The following is a 27,828-nucleotide window of genomic DNA, read 5'->3' on the forward strand; positions in this document are numbered from 1 at the left end:
ACCGTCTGCAGCCTCACGACCCTTAAGATCGATCCACCTTCCCTGTTTGCGAATCTCACCCCGGACTGCAAACACATCGCCACCATGAGCAGACGGTACAGTGCCCAGGACAGGACTTTCATCAGGTCGGAGGTCCAGCGGCTTCTGTGGGAGGGGATCATTCAAGCCAGCAACAGCCCCTGGAGAGCTCAAGTAGTGATAGTGAAGACTGGGGAGAAGCACAGGATGGTCATTGACTACAGTCAGACTTTCAACAGGTACACGCAGCTCGACGCGTACCCCCTCCCAAGCATATCTGACATGGTCAATCAGATTGTGCAGTCTTGAGTCTTTTCCACAGTAGACTTGAAGTCCGCCTACCACCATCTCCCCATCCGCCCAGAGGACCGCCTATACACTGCGTTCGAAGCAGATGGCCGCCTCTATCACTTCCTTAGGGTTCCCTTCGGCGTCACCAATGGGGTCTCGGTCTTCCAGCGAGAGATGGACCGAATGGTTGGCCAGTACGGGCTGCAGGCCACCTTCTTGTACCTAGATAACATCACCATCTACGGCCATGATCAGCAGGACCACGATGCAAACCTCCAAAAATTCCTCCATACTGCCAAACTCCTTAACCTCACCTACAATAAGGAGAAATGTGTGTTCCGCACCAACCGCTTAGCCATCCTTGGCTATGTAGTGAAAATTGAGTCCTGGGGCCCGACCTAACCTCATGCACCCCCTCTTAGAACTCCCTCTCCCCCACTGCCCCCAGGCCCTGAAACGATGCCTGGGCTTTTCTCATATTACGCCCAGTGGGTCCCTAATTTATGCGGACAAGGCCCGCCCACTCATCACGTCCACAGTTTTTCCACTGACGGCTGAGGCCCGCCAGGCCTTCAACCACATTAAGGTGGACATCACCAAGGCCACGATGCACGCGGTCGACGAATCCCTCCCCTTTCAAGTGGAGAGCGATGCATCGGACGTGGTTCTGGCCGCCACCCTCAACCAGGTGGGCAGACCCGTGGCTTTCTTTTCCCGCACCCTCCATGCCTCCGAAATTCGGGGCTCCTCTGTCGAGAAGGAGGCCCAAGCCATTGCGGAAGCTGTGCGGCGTTGGAGGCATTACCTGGCCGGCAGGAGGTTCACTCTCCTCACTGACCAACAGTCGGTTGCCTTCATGTTTAATAATACACAGCAGGGCAAGATCAAAAATGACAAGATCTTGAGGTGGAGGATCAAGCTCTCCACCTATAACTATGAGATCTTGTATCGCCCCGGCAGGCTCAATGAGCCCCCTGATGCCCTATCCCGCGGTACATGTGCCAACGCACAGGTGGACCGACTCCGGGCTCTCCGCTATGACCTCTGCCACCCGGGGATCACCCTGTTCTTCCATTTTGTCAAGGCCCGCAAACTGCCCTACTCCACTGAGGAGGTCAGGACCGTCACCAGAGACTGCCAAGTCTGCACAGAGTGCAGGCTGCACTTCTACCAGCCAGATAGATCGCAGCTGGTGAAGGCCTCTTGCCCCTTTGAACGCCTCAGCATGGACTTCAAAGGGCCCCTCCCCTCCACCGACCACAACGTGTACTTCCTCAACATTATTGATGAGTACTCCTGGTTCCCCTTCGCCATCCCATGCCCCAACATGACTTCTGCCACGGTAATAAAAGCCCTGCACAGCATCTTCACTCTGTTCGGTTTCCCCACCTACATCCACAGTGATAGGGGATCCTCTTTCATGAGCGTCAGTTCCTGCTCAGCAAGGGCATCGCCTCGAGCAGGACGACCAGCTACAACCCCCGGGGAAACGGGCAGGTGGAGAGGGAGAACAGGACGGTCTGGAAGGCCGTTCTGCTGGCCCTGCAGTCTAAAAATCTCTCGGTCTCTCGCGGTAGGAGGTCATCCCCAACACGCTCCACTCCATCCAGTCGCTCCTCTGCATCGTCACTAATGAGACCCCTCATGAACATGTGTTTGCCATCCCCAGGAAGTCCACCTCCGTGGTCTCGCTCCCAACATGGCTGACAGTTCCTGGATCCGTCCTCCTCCGGAAGCATGTGCGGAGCCATAAATCAGACCCCTTGGTCGAGAAAGTCCACCTCCTACATGCAAACCCGCAGTACGCCTACATGGCACATCCCGACGGGCGCCAAGACATAGTCTCCCTCCGGGACCTGGCACCCGCTGGGGAGCCCCCCCCCCACGACCCCTGACCTGACACTGCTCCTTTCCCCCCCCCGGTTGCCTCATTCACCACTGCGCCACCCACCCACCCTCCAGCGAACCTCACAGCAGCCTCCACCCCAGCAGGATCCGTCCTCCCACTGGATCCACTCAGGGGTGACGAAGACGAGGACAACATGCTCCCGGAGTCGCAGATGACCATGTTGGCGCCCACATCACCACCAGGAATGAGGCGATTGTGACGGAGGGTCAAAGCCCCCGACAGACTTAATTTGTAATGTTTTTGTCACCCCCGCCGGACTCCTTTTTTAACAGGGGGTGAATGTGGTAATCACCACTAGTGATATATTGTATGTATTACAGCACTGCCCGTATATTACAGGTACGACGGTAAATCCCTGCCTGCTGGCTCTGCCCAGCAGGCGGCGTATAAAAGTATATGCTCTCCTGCGCTGCAGCCATTCTGGTTCCAGCTACAGGAGGCACAACATCTTGTTCAATAAAGCCTCGATTGTTCCACCATTCTCGTCTCGTGGTAATTGATGATACATCATGCACATCAACATTTTTAACTGTTAATCTCTCTTGTTTTGTTTGCTGAACCCACACTGCTCCCACAGATTACTCTCACTGTAACTCTTTCTTACATCTGACCCAAAACACCACAAAATAGTGTAAAGCTACAGCAAAATCCATCATCACGTTACTCTCTTTCACTTTGTTATTAAGCGTGCCAGCTGACTTTACTTCCCTTATGGAAAAACACACATTTTGATCCTGTAGTAGCACTGAATTAGAATATAATTTGTTTTAATGTTGTTTAGATTATGGAGCTATCATATAGTGGCTTCGGTTACAGATCTGGTAATAAAAACAAAAATGGTGGAAACACTGAGCAGGTTGGGCAACATCTGTGGAGAGAGAAATAGAGTTAACGTTTGATCAGACGAAAGATTCTGAACAAGGATTCTTCACCTGAAACATTAACCCAGCTTCTTTCTCAATGCTGTTCTGACCCACTGCGTGTTTCCAGCATTCTCCATTTTTATTTAGGATTCCCAAGATGCTCGGTATTCTGCTTTTCTAGAAGTTATTTGTAATCTCTTAAGCCACAAAGCGTTCCATTTTTGTTATCAGTGGCAATACAAACATATCAACTTGGAGCAGGAGTAGGCAACTCAGCCCTTTGAGCCTGCTCTGCAATTCAGGAAGATCTGTAACCTCCTGCCGATCCCCGCTAACTTTTCACACCTTTGTTTATCAAGAATTTATCTCTTTGGGTCTTCTAATATTTGATGGAGTTGACCTGATGTGCAGCTAATTATGCAATAAATCAGTGACTTTTTGGCCTACTTTTGATATTCTTTGATTTGTCTCATTTACAATGACTCATACGACACTACCACCAAGAAAGCACCAACAGCGCCTATACTTCCTCAGGTAACTAAGGAAATTCGGCATGTCCACATTAACCCTTAGTAACTTTTACAGATGCACCATAGAAAGCATCCTATCGGGCTGCATCACAGCCTGGTAAGGCAACTGCTAGGCCCAGGACCGCAAGAAAATTCCGAGAGTCGTGAACACCGCCCAGTCCATCACACGAACCTGCCTCCCATCCATTGACTCCATCTATACCTCCCGCTGCCTGGGGAACGCGGGCAGCATAATCAAAGATCCCTCCCACCCGGCTCACTCACTCTTCCAACTTCTTCCATCGGGCAGGAGATACAGAAGTCTGAGAACACGCACGAACAGACTCAAAAACAGCTTCTTCCCCACTGTCACCAGACTCCTAAATGACAATCTTATGGACTGACCTCATTAACACTGCACCCTGTATGCTTCATCCGATGCCAGTGCTTATGTAGTTACATTGTATATCTTGTGTTGCCCTATTATGTATTTTCTTTTATTCCCTTTTCTTCCCATGTACTTAATGATCTGTTGAGCTGCTCGCAGAAAAATACTTTTCACTGTACCTCGATACACGTGACAATAAACAAATCCAAATCCAAATCAAGGTTAGCTTTTCTAGAGAAATGAACTGACCTGGAACTCCACTTCCAGCAGCGATGGCTCAGTTGGTGGGTCATTCTTCTTAAAGTTAGTGAGATGCTTGGGCAGTTCAGACAGATTGACCTCAGTTTCACCATAGAGGTAGTACTCCAGCAAAGCCTGGTGGATCAGAATGTACTGCGTCTACAATAAAACATACATTCGTTATGACAATAATACGTCAGTGAAGCTCACCAAAGCCGAGTGATAAAGTAATTGGCTGACATAGTAAAATCCACATTTTAAATCAGCAGCTCTTTGAGGTTGTGACATTTCAGAGGACAGGGTGGTTTGATGAACCCATCAGAAGTTCCACAGGCAGAGTCAGATATTGAAAAGCCAAGCCCCACCTGCAGTTGGCAGCATCCATCTTTCCTCATATGGTGATTTGTCAAGCTGTGTTGTGTCACTGGTCAGAGGATGTGGTGGAAGCTGGCTTTCCAAATGACAGAGGGCATGTAAGGGAAGTCACCTGGCGTTCTAGCTTCACTTTCATTTCAGCACCCAACAGTTCAACACGTTTGCATTTGAACAGAAATGATGGAAGCATATATTGCATATATTGCTGATTTATCACCCATTTTTGTTGTGGCACATGGTGACAAAAAGACAAAGATGGAAGGAAGTAATTCCTTGGTAGCACAGAACTTTGAGTATTTCTGCAAAAAGAGACATGCTGCTGTCAAAGCTTTTCATCCTGAACTCATCAGGACAGAATCTCGAGAATATCACATTTCTAAAAGAACAACAATTTATACTGCATGAGCATAGGGAGCTAATTGGTAAGCAAGTGGACTCTGATTGGTCATATGGTTACACCATGTATGTATGTACATATGTACATACACATGAACCCTAACTATACTAAGCAAGTAACATAAAAACAGACAGCAAGAGCTTCTTTAAATACATGTGTGTTTTTTGTACAGTGTGTGCAGGAGGGTTTCCTGAAACAATATGTTGACAGGCCAACAAGAGGCGAGGCCACGTTGGATTTGGTTTTGGGTAATGAACCGGGCCAGGTGTTGGATTTGGAGGTAGGAGAGCACTTTGGGGACAGTGACCACAATTCGGTGACGTTTACGTTAATGATGGAAAGGGATAAGTATACACCGCAGGGCAAGAGTTATAGCTGGGGGAAGGGCAATTATGATGCCATTAGACGTGACTTGGGGGGGATAAGGTGGAGAAGTAGGCTGCAAGTGTTGGGCACACTGGATAAGTGGGGCTTGTTCAAGGATCAGCTACTGCGTGTTCTTGATAAGTATGTACCGGTCAGACAGGGAGGAAGGCGTCGAGCGAGGGAACCGTGGTTTACCAAGGAAGTGGAATCTCTTGTTAAGAGGAAGAAGGAGGCCTATGTGAAGATGAAGTGTGAAGTTTCGGTTGGGGCGATGGATAGTTACAAGGTAGCGAGGAAGGATCTAAAGAGAGAGCTAAGACGAGCAAGGAGGGGACATGAGAAGTATTTGGCAGGAAGGATCAAGGAAAACCCAAAAGCTTTCTATAGGTATGTCAGAAATAAGCGAATGACTAGGGAAAGAGTAGGACCAGTCAAGGACAGGGATGGGAAATTGTGTGTGGAGTCTGATGAGATAGGCGAGATACTAAATGAATATTTTTCGTCAGTATTCACTCAGGAAAAAGATAATGTTGTGGAGGAGAATGCTGAGCCCCAGGCTAATAGAATAGATGGCATTGAGGTACGTAGGGAAGAGGTGTTGGCAATTCTGGACAGGCTGAAAATAGATAAGTCCCCGGGACCTGATGGGATTTATCCTAGGATTCTATGGGAGGCCAGGGAAGAGATTGCTGGACCTTTGGCTTTGATTTTTATGTCATCATTGGCTACAGGAATAGTGCCAGAGGACTGGAGGACAGCAAATGTGGTCCCTTTGTTCAAAAAGGGGAGCAGAGACAACCCCGGCAACTATAGGCCGGTGAGCCTCACGTCTGTAGTGGGTAAAGTCTTGGAGGGGATTATAAGAGACAAGATTTATAATCATCTAGATAGGAATAATATGATCAGGGATAGTCAGCATGGCTTTGTGAAGGGTAGGTCATGCCTCACAAACCTTATCGAGTTCTTTGATAAGGTGACTGAACAGGTAGACGAGGGTAGAGCAGTTGATGTGGTGTATATGGATTTCAGCAAAGCGTTTGATAAGGTTCCCCACGGTAGGCTATTGCAAAAAATACGGAGGCTGGGGATTGAGGGTGATTTAGAGATGTGGATCAGAAATTGGCTAGCTGAAAGAAGACAGAGGGTGGTGGTTGATGGGAAATGTTCAGAATGGAGTACAGTCACAAGTGGAGTACCACAAGGATCTGTTCTGGGGCCGTTGCTGTTTGTCATTTTTATCAATGACCTAGAGGAAGGCGCAGAAGGGTGGGTGAGTAAATTTGCAGACGATACTAAAGTCGGTGGTGTTGTCGATAGTGTGGAAGGATGTAGCAGATTACAGAGGGATACAGATAAGCTGCAGAGCTGGGCCGAGAGGTGGCAAATGGAGTTTAATGTAGAGAAGTGTGAGGTGATTCACTTTGGAAGGAATAACAGGAATGCGGAATATTTGGCTAATGGTAAAGTTCTTGAAAGTGTGGATGAGCAGAGGGATCTAGGTGTACATGCACATAGATCCCTGAAAGTTGCCACCCAGGTTGATAGGGTTGTGAAGAAGGCCTATGGAGTGTTGGCCTTTATTGGTAGAGGGATTGAGTTCCGGAGTCGGGAGGTCATGTTGCAGCTGTACAGAACTCTGGTACGGCCGCATTTGGAGTATTGCGTACAGTTCTGGTCACCGCATTATAGGAAGGACGTGGAGGCTTTGGAGCGGGTGCAGAGGAGATTTACCAGGATGTTGCCTGGTATGGAGGGAAAATCTTATGAGGAAAGGCTGATGGACTTGAGGTTGTTTTCGTTGGAGAGAAGAAGGTTAAGAGGAGACTTAATAGAGGCATACAAAATGATCAGGGGGTTGGATAGGGTGGACAGTGAGAGCCTTCTCCCACGGATGGATATGGCTGGCACGAGGGGACATAACTTTAAACTGAGGGGTAATAGATATAGGACAGAGGTCAGAGGTAGGTTCTTTACGCAAAGAGTAGTGAGGCCGTGGAATGCCCTACCTGCTACAGTGGTGAACTCGCCAACATTGAGGGCATTTAAAAGTTTATTGGATAAACATATGGATGATAATGGCATAGTGTAGGTTGGATGGCTTTTGTTTCGGTGCAACATCGTGGGCCGAAGGGCCTGTACTGCGCTGTATTGTTCTATGTTCTATGTTCTATGAAAAGGGAAGAGGGGGTCGAAAGTGAACATTGGGCCCTTAGAGAATGAGACATGGCGAATAATAATGGGAAACCAGGAAATAGCAGAGGAGTTATACAATTCTGTGTGTCAGTCTTCATGGTGGAAGACACAAATTACAATACTAAATAATCAAGGGCAGGCGGTGAAGGGAGAAAATAAATACAAATAACTATCATTCGAGAAAAAGTACTCGGGAAACTTATGGGAATAATGGCCGATACATCACATCCCCTGGACCTGGTGGGTTGCATCCCAGGGTATTAAAGTAAGTAGCTACAGAGATACTGGATACACTGGTAGTAATCTTCCAAGAATCTATAAATTCTGTATAAGTCCCAGAGGATGAGAAAACTGCCAATGTAACAACCTTATTCAAAAGGGGAGACAAAAGACAGGTAACTGTGATGATTCACCACTCAACTTCTCTCTCTCCATCGGCATTTAGACCGTAAAGTAACTGGCACCACTGCCCACTTGTGTGAAGGAAGGGTTTGTGAGAAAAGTAAGCCTACCTCAACCTGCACCATGAGGCAACGTTGCCGACGAAGTTGGACTATGTAACCGTAGATATCCACTCGCCCTTCAGTCTCAAGGCCCTGCATCATGGCATCAATTCCGATGTAGCTACCTGTGCGACCCACTCCGGCACTGTGAAATCATACAACAATCAGTTTACCAGGCAGATTAACCATGATTTTCCAAAGAAACAAAATGATAGCGGAAAGCACCAGAACGACTCAGAGCTCAGGAGGCATCTGTGGAGTGCCTCACATTTTCTGATTTTATTTCAGAATTTCCAGCATCTGCCGTTTTTGTCCTAAATTAATGTTTTTAACTGACCCACAGTGGAAGCAAGGAGACACGAAAAAATAAGCCAAATGACCCTTGGTCTGAAAGTTCAAGAGTGACACATGCACCCGTTAACTGAAGACCCAACTCCTGGGTTATTTGGCAAAATACAGATCGGTGGGCCCCTATTGCAGGCCAGGCTACCATGCCCCCCACCCCAGGGCCAGATTCCCCTGCACCCTCCCCCCCCCCACCCCAGGACTCCACAGGCTGCCCTCAGAGTCAGGTCCCGCCGGTATGGACCTTGTGTATTTCACGCTGGCGGGACTGGCCGAAAACGGGCGGCTGCTTGGCCCATCGGGGCCCGGAGAATCGCCGGGGCCCCCGCTGCCAACGGCCCCCGACCGGCGCGATGTGATCCCCACCCCCTCCAAAAAACCAGCACCGAAGAATTCGGCAGCCGGCGTTGGAGCGGCGGGGCGGGATTCACGTCGCCCCCCCCCGGCGATTCTCCGGCCGGCTGGGGGTTGGAGAATCCCGCCCCAGATGTATACCATCTATATTCTATTAAAAGTGACATGATCAAATATATTTATTCTTGTATGTAATCATATTTATTTATAAGTGGCTTGCAATAGGAAATTAATGAAGAATACTGTGATATGGAAGTGCATCTTCCGTGGCATTGAATAGGAGATGGATTTTCACCTTAAAAGGGTATCGGTTAGGTGATGCTGGGCATCGTTTGGGTAATGTTTGCATGCTATCAGCACTGAATCAGCACTCATTGGCAGCTCATCCATGGATCTATGTTAAAGGCAATACAGGTGGGCAGCATGGTTGCGCAGTGGTCAGCACTGCTGCCTCACGGCGCCGCAGTCCCAGGTTCGATCCCGGCTGTGGGTCACTATCTGTGTGGAGTTTGCCCATTCCCCCCCCCGTGTTTGCGTGGGTTTCACCCCACAAGCCAAAGATGTGCAGGGTAGGTGAATTGGCCATGCTAAATTGTCCCTTAATTGAAAAAAATGAATTGGGTACTCTAAATTTATTTTTAAAAAGGCAATCCAGTGCCAGCATTGGCTGACAGTGTAGTTCCTGGGCAACAAGCCTACACAGGTATATTGTATTTTAATTGAAAAAGTTACACGACGCTGACTAAAATCTATTTAAAAAGTTACGATACTTGTGCCATTGTTATTCACAGATGGTTACATTTAAAATAGGAAGTACTACCCTGTATATACAACATATCAAGAACATTAATTTGTATTTTGTTATAAGTAGGTCAAAGTGCAAGATAATTTTCATCAGTTTGTTTACTGGAAGGGCATGTTTGTTCAGATTGGAAATGCCACTGCAGTGCTAACTTCATTTCTGTGACATGCAAATAAATACAGGTATTAGCAAGTAAAACATTACCTATAGTCGTGGCAGAATGCTACCTTTTAGAAATCCTCATTACCTGCAGTGAACAACTATTGGGCCGCTGAATAGGTTTCTGAACGCATTAACTCTCTGCCGCAGTTTGAGAAGGAGGTGTGGATCTTCGGGAACACCATGGTCTGGCCATCTAATGAACTGGATGTGTGTTATTTCACGCTCAGGACCTTTCTCTTGCTAAACGAAAACAGCAAAATATCAATCAGTGTTATCTTCGGTCAGTCGCAAATGAAAAGCAATTGTGACGAGAGTAGAGACCAATAAAGAACTCATTCCAACTCACGTGTGAAATGTAGAGTTTCCGAATGACATAGTCTGGGCACCACTTCTCCGTCCTAATTCTTACAGTAATTTCACCAAAGGCCTTGGACGTTTCATCCAAATTAGGCCAATATTGAGCACATTTAGGCTGAAAAAAAATTTTTTTTTTAATGACAACAGTGTTCTAAAGTATTTTTCTCCCCCCCCCCCCCCCACCCCAAAAGCCCAATCGCACAAGACTTTTGAAATTGACAGCTGAGAAAGCCAAATGATGCCAAATAAAGTGTGCTACAATATAAGGCACATGTTGGCACAGTGACTGACTAACCTCTGGCTTACTGTCATGGAGTAACACAGATTGGAGAGCATGCATTGTCCACCTGGGCATGCAGCTCTGCTCCACGTTAAGTGAGCATATTAAGATCATCATTATTGGCATTGGTACTTGCTTGACTGTGAAACATGGAAAACCCAGAGGCCTCAGACTATAGTGGAAGATACATTGAAAATGAAGCACAGGAAGACCCAGCACCATGGGCGGAATTTTACGTGCCCGCCTGCCAAGGGATTTTCCATTCCTGCTGAAGCATTTTACAAACCCTCCCCTGTGACAGGGAGGTAACATTGTGTCACATGTCCTGTTCCACAGAACTAACTGGTATAATGGAAGAAATCAGATTTTGGATATAAAGTTGTACTTTGCACAAATAACAAAATTGTTCTTTACATATCCTTAGTGTAAGTAGTCCACTACTTTCTTGTCATAATTTTTTTCAATGTGATGTGCCCTTCGCAGCCAAGGCCAGCATTTGTTGCCCATCCCGACTTCACCTTGAACTGAGTGGCTTGGTCGGCCATTTCAGAGGACAGTAAAATGCCAACCTCATTGCTGTGGATCGTGAGTCACATGTAGGCCAGATAATGATAATAATCGCATATTGTCACAAGTAGGCTTCAATGAAGTTACTGTGAAAAGCCCCGAGTCACCACATTCCGGCGCCTGTTCGGGGAGGCTGGAACGGGAATTGAACCCGCGCTGTTGGTCTTGTTCTGCATTACAAGCCAGCTGTTTTAGCCCACTGTGCTAATCCAGCCCCGAAGATCAGGTAAGGATGGCAGATTTCCTTCCGTAAAGGACATTAGGATTTGGAATGACTTGTTATACAGGGCTGAAACATGAATCTTAAGAAAACCAGACATTCAAATAGAAGGACCCTATGAAATGTGATTCTGGAAAAGGATGGAGTCAGTTGGAATGATCACAACAGCACTGAAGAGATTTTCTGGATAATGGGAGGAGAAAAGAATACTAGTGACTTTTTTAATTCTTTCATGGGATGCGGGCATCGATGCCAAAGGCAGCATTTGTTGTCTATCCCCATCTGCCTTTAAGAAGATGGTGGTAAGCTACCTTCGTGAATCGCTTGCATTGGTGAATTGACTGCAGTGCATCTTGTAGCTGGTACAGACTGCATGGAGGGAGTGAATCTTTAAGATGGTGGATGGGGTGCCAATCAAATGGGCTGTTTTGTCCTGGATGGTGGCAACCTTCTTGAGTGCTAGTGAAGGTGCACTCATACAGGCAAATGGAGAGTATTCCAATACACTCTGACTTGTGTCTTGTAAATGATCGACAGCCTTTTGAGAGTCCGGAAGTGAGTTCTCGCCTCAGAATTGCCAGCCTCTGACCTGCTCATTTAGCCACAGGATTTATATGGCTAGTCCAGTTTAGATGTCTGATCAATAGCAACCCCAGGATGTTGATAGTGGGGTTTCAGCAATGGTAATGACATTGAATATCAAGGGGAGATGGTTAGATTCTCTATTTTTGAAGATGGTCATTGCCCGGTACTTGTGAATCAAAAATGTTACTTGCCACTTATCAGTGGTCAATTAAAGGAACAAAGCTGATTGGTCATGTTCTAAGGTATAAGGACTTTAGAAGGAGATAATTGAAGAAACATTAGAGAGGTAGAGCAAGAAGAAGAAAGACAATGATGGAGGTAGACAACTTGTAATTGAAAATGGGAGATCCCTGTGAGCAATTGAAGGGGAAAGTACAAGTCCATGAGGCATGGGGAAATGAACAGAGGATCTGCCCCAAGGTGGGTCACTATTACAGACACAACGTTAAAACAAGCAATGATCAATTGGAGAGAATGTGACTTACCCGCTTCCCTTCCTCACAGCGAGTTACCATGACAATGATCGTTGCTTTCTGTTCCCATACCATTTTCCAGAAATCATTAGATGTTTCTTCCTTTGGGCCTAAAGAAAGCAGAAGTCATCACTGAGTAAATATTTCACAAATTAATAGCAGACATGCTTTTGTGTATTTGTGCACGTAAAGGTGCCTGATTTCTGTCATGTACAGGGAAAGATTAGGGGCTGGATTCTTCCACCTCGCCCCTCGCATGAACGCCAAGGGCGAGCTACAGCCAATGGAGAAGTCCATTGACCTCAGGTGGGATTCTCCCGTCGCTGGGCGGACACAGCTGGAGAATCCCACCTAAGGTTAGGAAAATCTACAAAACCAGGCAGCAGGACACCAAGATACTGATTTGGAGGCATGAGGAAGAAACAGGAGTGAAACACTTGAGAAAATATAAATGAAGCGAAGAAAGCATTCTTATATCAAAAGAAAGAGACTGAGTTGGAAGATTGTGTCCGAGGAAGTGGTGCAATTAATCAATCATCATTTTACCACTGTAAGATGGAGAGACAGGATTGATTTGAGAGACAACAGACTGGAGGTCTTGATAGCCTAAAATATTTGCATATTACAAAGGACTAGAAAGCTGATGCCAGTTCAAACTCCTGGCAAACTCTATCCAAGTACATTGGTGGTGCAGAAGGTGCCATCAGCTTGTCTTCCTTGGAGAAGCCACTCACTTAAATTTTTGAACCTAGCATTTGGCAAGATTTCTTCTCCACATATGTGCTTTTTTACTCTTTGAACCATCACAATGACCGTGGATGCCCATCATTTGATTGTTACTTCATTTCACATCGTCCAAAATGACCATTCGGTTAAAATGCAAACAATTTATTTCCCCTCAGTCTCAGTGTCTAACATGTAGTCTTTCAAACCTATTCTACTACATCTCATTTTCACTTCCCCTATCTGTCAGTGGCAATTCTTTGGAGTTAGGTGGCTCTGCCCTGCATGGCCAAGCCATTGATTCCACCATATTTGATGTTGGTTGGTTGACTGCTGACTCCATGCAGCATGGGACCTTGTCAGAAATCCTCTGCACTTTTTTTGCCTCCACTCCATTTTTACTCAGCCAGATACTCTGCCCTATTTAGATAACTTGCCCCATTCAGACACTTTGTGATGCAAAAACCATGTTTGCAATCCAAACATAGTTCAATCCAACTATTTTGCTCTCCACATTTTGCTACTTCAGAGTAAAAGTCATGGGGTGTAATAGATCAGACACCCGTTATGCATGGAATTCAATGGATTGGAAAATCAGAAGAGACGCAGGTAGAAAATAATGGGGCAAGCTCCACAATGATTGGGAGGGGTACAAATGATATGGTATGCTCCAAAACAAGTGGGTGAAGATATAATAGTGATAAAGGCTCTAGAACAATAGGACTGGCTCTGTAACAAGGCAATGGGGTATATGGTGGAGGCAAAATCACCACCAATGGACACGGCGCCCCCACAATCTCCAACAGTGTCTTGAGAATCGATGTCCAGAATCCCCCTAATTTTGTGCAAGACCAAAACATAGCTCTATCCCCAGCCCCTCCTCCCATTTCTGTCGTATCTCCTCCACTGGCACCTTTGCTGTTTCCAACAACCATGCTCTTATCCAATATCCACAATCTTCTATTCCCCCAGCTCATCCTGTATCCAGTAGAATACACTTTGGCAGCTGAGGGGAACTACATATGAAATCCCTCACCTGTAGGTACCTAAAGTCACTCCCCCTCAGCAACTGGAACTTCTATCTCCAACTCTTGGATTGGATTGGATTGGATTTGTTTATTGTCACGTGGACCGAGGTACAGTGAAAAGTATTTTTCTGCGAGCAGCTCTTTCAGCCTCGCGGACATCCCTTCTATGAACCGATCCCTTACCCGATCTACCCCTTCACTGTGCCAACTGCAGTATGTCGCGTCTATCCCTGCTAGTATGAATCTATGGTTCCCACAAATTGGGCCAATACCGGCATATGCCCTATTCCAAAGTGCCGCCTCAGTTGGTTCCATACCTTGAGAACCACGACCAGGCTATTGGTATACCTACCCGGGAAGAACGGAAGCGTGGCCGTCGCCAGGGCCCTTAAGCACACTCCCACAAGCAGGCCTCCTCCACCTGTACCCATTCTGACCCCCCTCCCCCCACCATCGTTACACCTTCTCCACATTTGCCGCCCAATAGTAATTGGCAGGCTTGGGGGCACCAAACCTTCTCCAACCCGCCATCTTTTCTGCACAAAAGCCCTCCAAATCCAAGGCATCTTACCTGCCCACCCAAATTTAAGATTAGCTTATTTACCCTGTGAAAGAAAGCCTTTGGAAGGAATATCAGAAGGAATAAATAAAAACTGTGGGAGAATGTTCATCTTTATTGGCTGCACTCTTCATGTCAAGGACGGTGGTAGGACATCCCACCTCTTCAAATCCCTTTTTATCCCCTCTGCCAAACTGGCAAAGCCCTACTTATGAGTCATGGCCCCATCATGGGCCGCCTGTACACCCAGATACTGAAATCTTGTTTTGGCCAGCTTAAATGGCAAGGCTCCCAAATTAGCATTCCTCCCCTGGACATTCACCGGGAATACCTCACTCTTTGCCACATTCAGTTTATACCCAGAAAAGGCACTAAACTTCTTTAATAGGTCCATTATTTTCCTCATACACTCCAGCTCGTGCCAGCCTGTGCAAAACATCCAATAGATCATCTGCGTACAATGATACCCTGTGCTCTTTACCTCCCCTTTCAATGCCCTTCCACTCTATTGATTCCAGGAGCGCAAGTGCCAAGGGCTCAAAAGCCAACATAAACATGCAGCAATGCCACAGGCATTCCTAAATTGTGCCCCTATGGAACCTAAAATATCCTAAACTCACCCTTTTCATTCTCACATATAGATACATATAGATACGAGCCTGCTCCGCGATTCATCTCGATCATGGCTGATCATCCAACTCTATTGGATAGGTACATGGATTACGGGAAAATGATATAGTGTAGATTTATTTGTTCTTAAGGGCAGCACGGTAGCATTGTGGATAGCACAATTGCTTCACAGCTCCAGGGTCCCAGGTTCGATTCCGGCTTGGGTCATTGTCTGTGCGGAGTCTGCACGTCCTCCCCGTGTCTGCGTGGGTTTCCTCCGGGTGCTCCGGTTTCCTCCCACAGTCCAAAGATGTGCGGGTTAGGTGAATTGGCCAATGATAAATTGCCCTTAGTGTCCAAATTGCCCTTGGTGTTGGGTGGAGGTGTTGAGTTTGGGTAGGGTGCTCTTTCCAAGAGCTGGTGCAGACTCAATGGGCCGAATGGCCTCCTTCTGCACTGTAGATTCAATGATAATCTATGATTAATCTAGGACAAAGGTTCGGCACAACATCGTGGGCCGAAGGGCCTGCTCTTTGCTGTATTTTCTATGTTCTATGTTCTATGTTCAATAGCCTAATCCTGCTTTCTCCCCATAGCCTATGATCCCATTCTCCCCAAGTGCTATATCTAGCCGTCTCTTGAATATATTCAATGATTTTGCATCAACCACTTCCTGTGGTAATGAATTCCACAGGCTCACCACTCTTTGGGTGAAGAAATGTCTGCTCATCTCTGTCCGAAATGGTTTACCCTGAATCCTCAGGCTGTGCCCCCTGGTTTTGGACACACCCACCATTGGGAACATCTTCCCTGCATCTACCCTGTCTAGTCCTGTTAGAATTTTATAAGTCTCCATGAGAACCCCCCCTCATTCTTCTGAACTCCAGCGAGAACAATCCCAATCTAGTCAATCTCTCCTCATATGACAGTCCCGCCACCCTGGAATCAGTCTGGTAAACCTTCACTGCACTCCCTCGAGAGCAAGAACATCCTTCTTCAGAGAAGGAGACCAAAACTGCACACAATACTCCAAGTGTGGCCTCACCCAGGCACAGTATAATTGCAGCAACACATCCCTGCTTCTATACTCAAAACCTCTTGCAATGAAGGCCAACAAACCATTAGCCTTCTTTACTGCCTGCTGCACTTGCATGCTTACCTTCAGCAAATGGTGCACAAGGACACCCAGGTCCCGCTGCACACTCCCCTCTCCCAATTTACAATCATTCAGGTAGTAATCTGCCTTCCTGTTTTTGCTTCCAAAATGAATAAACTCACACTTATCCAAATTATACTGCACCTGCCATTGGTTTGTCCACTCGCCCAAGCTGTCCAGATCATGCTGTAGGATCCCTGCATCCTTGTCACAATTCACCCTCCCACCTAATTTGGTATCAACTGCAAACTTTGAGATGTTACATTTTGTTCCCTCATCCAAATGATTAATATATATTGTGAATAGCTGGGGTCCCAGCACCGATTCCTGTGGCACTCCACTAGTTACTGCCTGCCAATTTGAAAAGGACCCATTAATCCCTACTCTTTGTTTCCTCTTTGCCAACCAGTTTTCTATCCACCTCAATACATTTCCCCCAATCCCATGTGCTTTAATTTTGCACAATAATCTCTTATGTGGGACTTTGTCAAACGCCTTCTGAAAGTCCAAATATACCACATTGGCTGGCTACCCCTTGTCGACTGTACTGGTTACCTCTTCAAAGAATTCCAACAGATTTGTCAAGCATGATTTTCCCTTCATAAATCCATACTGACTCTTACTGATCCTGCCACTGCTTTCTAAATATTCCGCTATAAAGTCCTTGATAATAGATTCAAGCATTTTCCCTACTGCCGATGTTAGGCTTACTGGTCTATAATTCTCTGCTTTCTCTCTACCTCCCTTTTTGAATATTGGAGTGACATGAGCTACTCTCCAATCTGCAGGGACAGTTCCAGAGTCTATAGAATCCCTGAAGTTGACCACCAATGCACCCACTATTTCCAGAGCCACCTCCTTAAGCACTCTGGGATACAGATTCTCAGGCCCTGGGGATTTATCCTCCTTCAATCCCATCAGTTTTTCCAGCACCATTTCTCTACTAATGTTGATCTCCCTCATATAGAACATAGAACATACAGTGCAGAATGAGGCCATTCGACCCATCGAGTCTGCACCGACCCACTGAAGCCCTCACTTCCACCATATCCCCGTAACCCAATAACCCCATCTAAACTTTTTTTTTTGGACACGAAGGGCAATTTAGCACAGCCAATCCACCTAACCTGCACGTCTTTGGACTGTGGGAGGAAACCGGAGCACCCGGAGGAAACCCACGCAGACACTGGGAGAACGTGCAGACTCCGCACAGACAGTGACCCAGTGGGGAATCGAACCTGGGACCCTGGAGCTGTGAAGTCACAGTGCTATCCACTTGTGCTACCGTGCTGCCCTCAGTTCTTCCCTCTCACTAAATCTTTCATTCTCCAACATTTCTGATTTGTGTCCTCATTTGTGAAGACAGAACCAAATTATGTATTTAATTGCTCAGCCATTTCTTTGCCCCTTATTATGCATTCCCCTGTTTCTGCCGGCAGTGGGCCTACATTTTTCTTTACCAATCTCTTTCTCTTCACATATCTGTAGAAAATCTTAGTGTCAGTCTTTATGTTCCCTGCAAGCTTTCTTTCGTACTGTACTTTCCCCCTTCTTAATCAATCCCTTCGTTCTTCTTTGCTGAATTCTAAACTGCTCCCAATCCTCAGACCTAATATTTTTCTTCGCCAATCTGTAAGCTTCTTCCTTGTATCGGATACTATTTCTAATTTCCTTTGTAAGCCATGTATTGGCCCTCTTCCCCCCTTTGCTTTTGTGCCAAATGGGAATGAACAGTTGCTGTAGTTCCTCCATGCATTCCTTGAATGTTCGCCACTGTCTATCCACTGTCATCTCTTTAAGTAACTCTCCCCAATCGATCAAGGCCAACTCACGCCTCATATCCTCATAGTTCCCTCTATTAAGATTCAGCACCCTAGTCTCCGAATCAACTACTTCACTCTCCATCTTGATAAAAAATTCTATCAAGTTATGGTCGCTCATCCCCAAGGGGTCTCGTACAGCCAGATTGGCAGTGATTCCCTTCCCATTATACAGTACCCAGTCTAAGACGGCCTGCTCTCCAGTTGGTTCCTCCACATATCGGTCAAGAAAACAATCTCATATACAGTCCAGGAATTCCTCCTCCATAGCATTGTGGCTAATTTGATTTGCCCAATCTATGTGAAGATTAAAATCACCCATGATCACTAATATTCCCTTATTACATGCATCTCTAATTTCTTGTTTAATGCCATTCCCAACCTCACCAGTACAGTTTGCCATCGGGGCAGCATACAGCAATCACAGCCACAAAATTAACTTTGCCCCAAACTCAAACCGCCCAGGATTTCAAACCAGTTTCAAACAAGATCTCACAGCTTTTGGTGCTTTCCCCCTTGATGGAGTCATTACCACATTCAACAATCTCCTATTGCTCAACAGCAGCCATCCCTTAACAAAACCTCTCTGTTCCCCAGAGACAACCTCCAGCACACAACCCCTCCATCTCACCAGCACCTTAGGCAGCAGCTTCACATCGGTGTTTAACAGGAAGATGGGCCTATGTGATGCACACTCCACTGGGTCCTTTTCCTTCTTCGGGATCAAATAGATCAATGCCTGCGGCAGCATAGCCGTCAACTCCCCCACCTCCCCATGCCAACGAATCATTACACATCCCCAGGGGATGGGGCACCAACTCTGCCGAAAACTGTTTATAAAATTCTACCAGAAAGCCATCCAACCCCTGCGCCTTCCCCAAATGCATCAACAAAACACATTCCATTATCTCCTGCAATCCCGACTGGGTCAATTCTCCGCTGCCGGGATGCTCCATTTTGCCGGCAGCCCGGGGGTTTCCCGATGGTGTGGGGCTGCCCCACAATGGGAAAGCCCGTTGACCAGTGGCAAAACGGAGAATCCCGATGGCGTGCTGAACCAGAAATCTAGCGCGGCGGGATGGAGAAACCTGCCCGATGTCTCCAATCCCTGTCCCTTCCCTGTCTCCATCTCCAGGAATATCAACTCCCGTCTAAGAAATGCCCCATCTCCGTGTCCTCCCCTCAGGGCTCAGACCTATACAAACCCCGGTAGAATGCCTGGTTAATTTTTGCCGGTGTCGTCACCAACCCTCCTCCCCATCCCTCAGTTGCGCTTGTGCGACCCTGTTTCCTCAACTGATGTGTTAGCAGTCGACTGGCCTTCTCCCCATACTCATAAAACAGTCCCTTTGAGCGACAAAGCCGTCCCACCGCCTTCCCTTCATCATTAGATCAAACTCCCCCTGTAGTTTCTTCCGCTCTGCGAACAATTCCCTAGTCAGGGCCACTGAGTACTGTCAGTCCACTGCGCCAATGGCATCCACCAACCTCTCTCAGCCCTCTTGACATTGTCCCTGTGGGCCTCAAAGAATACACCTGCACGTTCCACATCACTATCCTCACTGGGGGTTTCTGAACGCCCCCCTTTATTAAGATCCACCATCCCAGCCTGGCTTGAAACTTTCTCTACCTCTAAGCCTCCCTCTTGTCCGGGCCCACGCAAAATGGCCACCCCCTTCATACTCTTCTGCACCCAGACACAAAGTCACCTGCATCACCATCACATTCCCCTCCCCTCCCAACCCCCCAAACCCCTTACCACCATCCCCCCAACCCTCCACCTCCAAACTCCCCCTGCTCCCCCCCTTCTCTGGTTACCCGCCGCAGCACCCTCTCCACGCTGCTTCCGCTTACTGGCATCTCTGCTACCATGGCAACTCACACCTGGATATCTCCACAAAGAACCTCACCCAAAACACCGCTCCCCCCACTCTGCTTCACCCACCTTTGTCCTTCAGAAAGCCCCTACCCAGGCACGCCGCCTCTCCCCACCCGCCCGAACCTCCTGTCCTCGTTCCAGCAGGAGAAAGAAGCCCAATAACCCAGAACCATCCCCTCATTGACCAAAGCAAAAGCAAGACCAATATGTGCAAAAAACAACCTGGCACTTACAAAACTTGTACATACTTATCAAAATCAAAGAATTCCCACCACTAGCCCTCCCCTAACCCATGCTGCTTGACAAAGTAATTTCCTTCCTCCAGCATCGTAAAATAATGTTCTTCGCCCTTGAAAGTCACCCAGAGTTTGGCTGGGTACAATACCCTAAATCGGACCTTGCTCCAAAAGAGCGGCGCCTTAGCCATGTTAAAACCACCCACTGTTTGGCCAGGTGGGCCTCAATGTCCTGGTAGATACGTATCCGATTCCTCTCCCAGCTACAGTCTCATGTCAACTTCAACTACCTCAGATTCCTCTCCTTTTCCTGAATCTTGTGCATCTGGACAATCACCACCGCGGTTGCTCCCAGCTCTCGGTCTCTGTTACAGCCACCAATGGGCCCAATCCACCTCTGGGGATTTCTCGAAGACGCCCTCCTTGCCTAGCTTCGCGAACATCCTCGACGCGTAGTCCTTGGTACTCGTTCCCTCCACCCCTTCCTGCAGTCCCACGAATCTTAAGTTCTGCTGCCTGGACCGATTCTCCTGGTTGTTCACCTTCGACACCTTGCAGGTCTCTCCCAGCATTGCCACCTCTGCCCCCAATGACACGATCCAGTCTCTGGGGGAGGATACCGCCCTTTCCACCTCTCCGATTGTTGCACCTTGCGACTCCAGATGCTTCTCCACCTGTTCCAAAGTCCTGCGAACGGGGCTACTGCTCCCACAATCGTCTTGGACCAGTCCTCTTGCGTCTATTGCCAATGGTGCCTAAACTCTCCCTTGATAAATTCCATCAACTGCTCCCCAGGCAGTGGGGCAGGCAATAGCGACACTCCTGACTCCGCCATGCTCTCAGTTACTGCACGATGCCGATCCTCCACCTCTTGAGCCAAGGCTTTACTTGACATATGCCAGATATTGTAACCCACCCACAACATTCCACTTTGGAGGAGAAACCAGCACCTTGCAATTATTTTGCACTTTTTATAAACAAAATGGCCACTAACCAGCTAGAAAGGGCCAAAACTGAAGTTTACAAGCAGCAACCATCTTGTGTTCCACCAGTCAGCTCATGGCTGCTCCTGAAAGCCTCATGGTGGGAGTATAATAAGGCATTGACGCTATAGCAAGGATATTGATTAAATGAGGAGTGAGTGGGCTGTATAAAGAGTAGGTCTGGGGCTTTAATGATTGGAGGAAGTTGGAGCTGCAAAGGCATTTACCCCCCTTATCATTTATTCAACTTTCATTGGGACACAAAATTCCATTCATTGTCCAAATTCCCAAAACCATGCATATTTCCGGCAGGCATTTCTCACTGAAATCATTGTGCTGAGCTTGGGCACCCCTTCCTCACAACTGTGCAAACCTTGTGAGCAGACTACCCACAATCCTCTGACGTCCACCCTGAATTTTATTGAACAAACTTTTCATTCAAGCATTTCTTAACAGAGATTTACTTACACATATGGTTAATCTACATCACCAACTAAAACAAAGAATTAAATGTACCTTGGGCAGCAATGTATTTCCTTGATTCGTTGAAGCCCTATTGAGAAAGAAGTCGTTAATGATAAATGTGACACCAACACACTAAATCTTCCTGCAAAGGATAAAATTAAAAATATCAAAGTGTGCCAACATTACAAACATCAGTATTAACTTCATTCATAATGGGTGTAAAATATATTGCACAGTGAAGCACAAGGACCCGGAATCCGGCATCATTGCAATGGAGCCCGTTGTCAAAAAGGAAGAGCAAGAACAAGTCAAAGCTAGCATCGCAGTGGTCCTCAGGTATCTTGATCCTGGGAGTGGATCCTGGCCAAGGGTCGGATTGGAAGTTGTGCTGAGGTCAGTGGCAGGATTCTCCGTCGCTGGGGCAAGATTCGTGGACTTCCACGACAGCAAATCTGCCGCCACACATGGACCGATTCCGCTACTATTAAGGGGCTAGCATCGTCGCCACGTGGAACACAAATCGATTCCAATGAGAAATTAGGCCGTATTTGCCCAATTCGCGATTGGCACTCAGGAGACATATACACACTTCACCCGCCACACACACCATCCCAGCCAACAAGATGGCAGCAAGACGCGTGGCCCCACAATTCACTTATGTCGAGCTTGAGACCGTCCTGGATGCTGTAGAGGAGAGGTGGGCTGCCCTGTACTCCGGCCGGGAATGTTTGTCGTGCCCGGGTGCAGGTGGCAGAGGTGGTCAGCGCCACCAACAACACCATCCGGACTGGCCAGCAGTGCCGATAAAACTGCACAACCTCCTCAGGGCTGCCAGGATGAGAAGGCAGCACTGTTGCCCTGGCACCAACCCTCGTCCCACACACCCGTAACCCGCATCTCCCTCACCAGGGGGGCGGTAGAACCCCCACCCTGCACAACATGCCGGCACCCATGCAGGCCGCCATGGCCGGGTGTCCTGGCCAATGAAGCCACCCGCTACCCACCCCCTGGGCTGCATGTGTGGGACTATCTAACACTGCATTTTCTTTACCCCCGCTACCCAGGAGAAGGCTGATAAATGCAGGGAGCGGGAGAAAACTGGAGTGGGACTGCCTGACCTGTGGTCCCTCACCGCGGCAGAGCAGCGGGCCCTGAACGTGTTCGATGGGCCCGCGGAAAGGGCAGTGGCTGGGGTAGAGATCGGCCTTGGGCGAGGAAGTGAGATCCCATTGAGTGCAGTTCCCCATACCACGTGTATCAGTCTGCCCCCACACACCACCCTCACCCCCACACTACCCACCAGCCCGCAGTCTAAACATGGGTCTTGCCTTGTGTCGTGCAGGGCCCGCTGGTGATGGGCCGGGTCCTTCTGGTGTCCCCGGCCCCCAGCCACAGCCCGAACCGCGGGTGCCGAGCAGCGATGACGATACCGTCGTCATATGCCCGAAACCCAGGACACCCCGGAGCTCAAGTCCAATGTTGACACTGTTTTCCCGTCACAACTGTCTCCAACTCACTCCACCATCCCAGAGACACTCACCGGGGTTGGGCACTTCAGAGAAGAGGTTCCCACCTCCACCTGATGTATTGGGCCTCCAGAACTGGCAATGCCAAGTGGCAGGGGAGCCTCAAGGGGCCACCGGACACCCCAAGGGAGGTGGAGGTGATGGGACCCATGCAGGTGGCTCCCACAGGGTAATTGCTGGAACATCCAGCACTTTGGACTCTGCCACCCCTCCTGTCCCTGGCGCATCTGATGGGCAGCGGGCAGAACTGTGCAGCACCACGCCACCTGGGACACCCGAGCCGCAGCCAGGCCCATCCAGGCCCAGTTGCCCCAGAAGACGGCCGCCAATGGGCACCCAGGTCACAAGGGGGGGAATCGCAGCTACTGTGGGTGTTGCCTTTGGGTGAGCCACGTGATGCCCCTGGTGCGTGCCAGTTCCCCCTGCCAGTTTGGGGGCTGGGGTGGAATGGCAGAGGGTGGGGTGCAAGGAGGTGGGTGGGAGCTGGGGTGCGGGGGTTGTGGCGTGGGGGCACCCATGTGGCCGGTGTCACTCTGCAGAACCAGCGGCCAAGTTAGTGGTTAGTGGGGTTCGCAGCAGGCCGTGGAATTGGCGGTCTGTATCTGGGCACCGCCCCAGTCCCGTAGGGGGGTCACCCCAGCCCCACGGTCCTCCTCCCCCGCCCCCCCCTGACCTGGCAATACTTCCCCCCCCACCCCAGCCCAGCTACCCATGGTCGCGCTTCTCCGTGCCCTGCCTCCTCTTTCTTCCTCATCAGCCACGGCGCCAGTTTCACGATTTTTAAAAGCAGAAGTGAACCTCGCCTCGGGAATTCGCGTGGGAGGGGGGGGGGGGGGCGGAGGCCCTAGAGAATACCAATGATAGCCTACTAATGATATGTCAACAGTGGCCACTATACGTGCGGAGTGCAATGCATTGATGTTGCTGTTGAGGCCCTGGAGAATTGCGATTTGGCGCGTAACCGGCGCCCGCCACGATTTCGCCGTCAAAACTGGTTCTCCGTCCAATCGAGTTTCCGATTCCGGCGTCAGCCAACGGAGAATCCCGCACTCGCGCTTTCACCCTTTCACAAGTTGTAGTCTTCTTTGAAACCAAGCAACACATTCTCCTGGGGTATTTTGTTTTCAAAATGATTTCAGAGACACATTGCCGGTCTTATTGTCGTAATATTTATAACTATAAATTCTTAAATATTATTTGTCTGTCACTTCAAAATATTCATACTTACGTCAATGAAGCTTGCGTTGACATAATCTGAGCCATGCTCTCCAGGCACTGGAGAAAGCTGAACACGGTTGTGATCATCTGTTGGGAAAATCCAAATGTGGTTAAGTCTGTCTGAAGAATTCACTCAATGAACAAGGTAGAAGTGTCCCAAAGTCAATCTATTAACCAGTTAAAACCACCAACGAAAGTCAGAGTCCAATTAAAGATTTTGTTTTACACTGACCAAGCCTTCAATATGTATTTCTTTTATTGATTCATGTAATGTGAATGTTGCTAAGCCAGCATTTATTGCGTGCGCATCCCTAATTACCCTTGAGAAAGTGGTGGGAAGTTACCTTGTGAACCACTGCAGTCCTTGTGGTGTAGGTACACCTAGAGTGCTGTTAGGGAAGGAATTCTAGGATTTTGACCCAGTGATAGTGAAGGAGCGGCAATATTTTTCCAAGGCAGGATGGTGAGTGATGTGGAGATGAAACTCCAGGTGGTGGAGTTCCCAGGCATCTGCTGTTCTTGTCCTTCTAGATGGTAGTGGTCGAGGGTTTGGAAGGTGCTGAATATGAAGCCTTGGTGAATTTCCACAGTGCATCCTGCAGATGGTACACACAGCTGCCACTGTTCATCGGTGGTGGAAGGAGTGAATGTCTGTGGAAGGAGTGCCAATCAAACAGGCTGCTTTGTCCTGGATGGTGTTGAGCTTCTTGAGTGTTGTTGGAGCTGCACTCATCCAGACAAGTGGAGGGCATTCCATTACACTCCTGACATGTGCCTTGTAGACGGTGGACCGGCTTTTAGGGTGCAGGAGGAGAGTTACTTGCTGTAGGGTTCCTAGTCTCTGGCCTTTCTTGTAGCCACAGTATTAATATGGCTAGCCCAGTTCAGCTTCTGGTCAATGGTAACCACCAATATATTGATAGTGGGTGTTTCAACAATGGTAATGCCATTGAATATCAAGATGCAATGGTTAGGACCATGGAGATGGCCATTGCCTGGCAATTGTGTGGCGTGAATGTAACTTGCTACTTGTCAACCCAAGGCTGGATATTGTCCAGGTCTTGCTGCATTTGGACATGGACTGCTTCATTATCTGAGGAGTCATGAATGGTGAACATTGTACAGTCATCTGCAAACATCCCCACTTCTGACCTTATGATGGAAGGGAGATCATTGATGAAGCAGCTGAAGATAGTTGGGCCTAGGACACTACCCTGAGGAACTCCTGCAGTGATGTCCTGGAACTGAGATGATTGCCCTCCGACAACTGCAACCATCTTCTTTTGTGCTAGGTATGACTCCAACCAGCAGAGAGTTTCCCCCCCATTCCCATTGACTCAGTTTTGATAGGGCTCCTTGATGCCACACTAAGTCACATGGTGCCTTGATGTCAAGGGCAGTCACTCTCGCCTCTGGAGTTTTCCATGTTCGAACCAAGGCAGTAATGAGGTCAGAAATCCAAGTGGCTGAACCCATATTGCTAAGTGCTGCTTGATAGTACTGTTGATGATCCCTTCCATCTCTTTGCTAATGATCGAGAATAGATGAATGGGGCAATAATTGGCTGGGTTGGATTTATCCTGCCTTTTTCCATTTTGCCAGGTAGATGTCGGTGTTGCAGTTTTACTGGAACAGCGGCAAGTTCTGGAGCATAAGTCTTCAGTACTATTTCTGGAATATTGTCAGGGCCTATAGCCTCTGCAGTATCCAGTGCCTTCAGTCATTTCTTGATTTCACGTGGAGTGTGTCACTTTGGTTGAAGATGTGAAGTCGGGGTCTTCCACAGGAGGCCAAGATGGATCATCCACTTGGTACTTCTGGCTGAAGATTGTTGTAAATGCTTCCGCCTCACCATTTACACTGATTTACTAAGCTGCTTTATCTTTAAGGGTGGAGATATTTGTGGAGCATCCTCCTCCAGTGAGTTATTTCATTATCCACCAGCATTCATGACTGGGTGTGGCAAGATTGTAGGACTTAGATCTGATCTGATCTGTGGAATTGCTTAGCTCTGTCTATTACTTGCTGTTTATGCTGTATGGCACACAAATGGTCCTCATTTTGTAGGTATGCTTGTGCTGCTCCTGGCATGGCCTCCTGCACTCTTCATTGAACCAGGCTTCGGTGCTATCCCCGAGCAGTGCTATTGGAGTTGAAATATTGTGGTGCATTTTCATTTGAACAAAAGCGATTCAGGGAGAAAGTGGTGGAAGTGTTTCATGTTTTGTTGTAATGAAACAAAGAAACCTGAAATAGATTGTTTGCAGTGATAGACATGACCAAGAATAATCTATACATCATGTTAAATGTTGAATAAAAACACTCTTTTACTGCAGTAGTGGTTGATGAGGAACATTGTTCTAAGATTAATGACAGAAAACGGAGAAAGTCTCTTCCCATAGAGGGTTTTGAGGCTGCAGAATATTCTTCTGGAGCTGGTGATTGAAGCAGAGATTATGACAGCATTCTGGAACAGGTTAGAGAGATAGTTCCAGGAAAAGGTTAGAAAGTGATCTGGAAACAAGGTGGTAGAATCATACTCTTGTGGAGGATGAACGTGGTCTGGTAAGGCTGAATGTCCCGTTTCTGCGATGAAGGTTCTGTGTGAATCCACAGCTGCATGGTAGCACAGTGGTAAGCACTGTTGCCTCACAGCGCCAGGGACCCTGGTTCGATTTCATCTTGGGTCACCGTCTGTGTGGAGTCTGCATGTTCTCCCCTTGTCTGGGTGGGTTTACTCTGGGCGCTCCGGTTTCCTCCCACAATTCCCGAAAGACGTGCTTGTTAGGTGAATTGGACATTCTGAATTCTCCCTCAGTGTACCCGAACAGGTGCCGGAACGTGGCAACTAGGGGAATTTCACAGTAACTTCATTGCGGTGTTAATGTAAGCCTACTTGTTGTTATATTACCATTCTTGGTAATATGTTGTATTCTTTATCCTTTCTTCCAGAATGATCCGATGTGGTGTTGACAAAGAATATATCAATCAAAATATTGAAACAAAATTAATTATTACACTACTAATTAAATGAAGTTCGCACACTCTACTGAGCTACAGATAATAATTAAGTAACATTGAATCTGTCTTACAGTACTCAATAATTTAAATAGTCACTAACTACATTATGATCGAACCTCGTGTTAACTCCGTGTACTCTAATCTTCTTCTTATGCTTTCACCATGCTTTCTCCTTATGCTATTCCCAGAATTCCCTCAGAGTCTGACTTAAATACAGAGAAGTGCTAACGCCCTCTAGTGTTTGATTTACACAGATGTAATTATCAACCCTTCACTAATCTGACTATATACATATCATTGCACTTGTGACACTAATAAAGATATCTTTCCTAAATGAAAAGTGTAGTTTCAAGTAATTGTGGAAAGATAGCAGATGATGTTGAAGCACATTGGAGGAGCAAGTGCAAC

At 47.7% G+C, this 27,828-nt stretch overlaps 1 protein-coding gene across 12 annotated transcripts in view; it reads right to left on the reverse strand.

Annotated features, from left to right (window-relative positions):
• Positions 1 to 27,828, reverse strand: part of ptprc (protein tyrosine phosphatase receptor type C) — a 521,790-nt gene that overhangs the window by 20,331 nt on the left and 473,631 nt on the right. For all 12 annotated transcript variants that reach the window (XM_072511439.1, XM_072511442.1, XM_072511435.1 and 9 more), the window contains 7 exons: positions 24,410 to 24,486; positions 21,707 to 21,743; positions 12,210 to 12,307; positions 10,062 to 10,187; positions 9,801 to 9,955; positions 8,062 to 8,197; positions 4,228 to 4,377 (listed from right to left, as the gene is read on the reverse strand). In XM_072511439.1, the coding sequence (XP_072367540.1) occupies positions 4,228 to 4,377; positions 8,062 to 8,197; positions 9,801 to 9,955; positions 10,062 to 10,187; positions 12,210 to 12,307; positions 21,707 to 21,743; positions 24,410 to 24,486 (779 nt within the window). The remainder of the gene's footprint in view (positions 1 to 4,227; positions 4,378 to 8,061; positions 8,198 to 9,800; positions 9,956 to 10,061; positions 10,188 to 12,209; positions 12,308 to 21,706; positions 21,744 to 24,409; positions 24,487 to 27,828) is intronic.

Source organism: Scyliorhinus torazame, chromosome 7 (assembly GCF_047496885.1).
Source record: "Scyliorhinus torazame isolate Kashiwa2021f chromosome 7, sScyTor2.1, whole genome shotgun sequence".
NCBI classification, from domain to species: domain Eukaryota; kingdom Metazoa; phylum Chordata; class Chondrichthyes; order Carcharhiniformes; family Scyliorhinidae; genus Scyliorhinus; species Scyliorhinus torazame.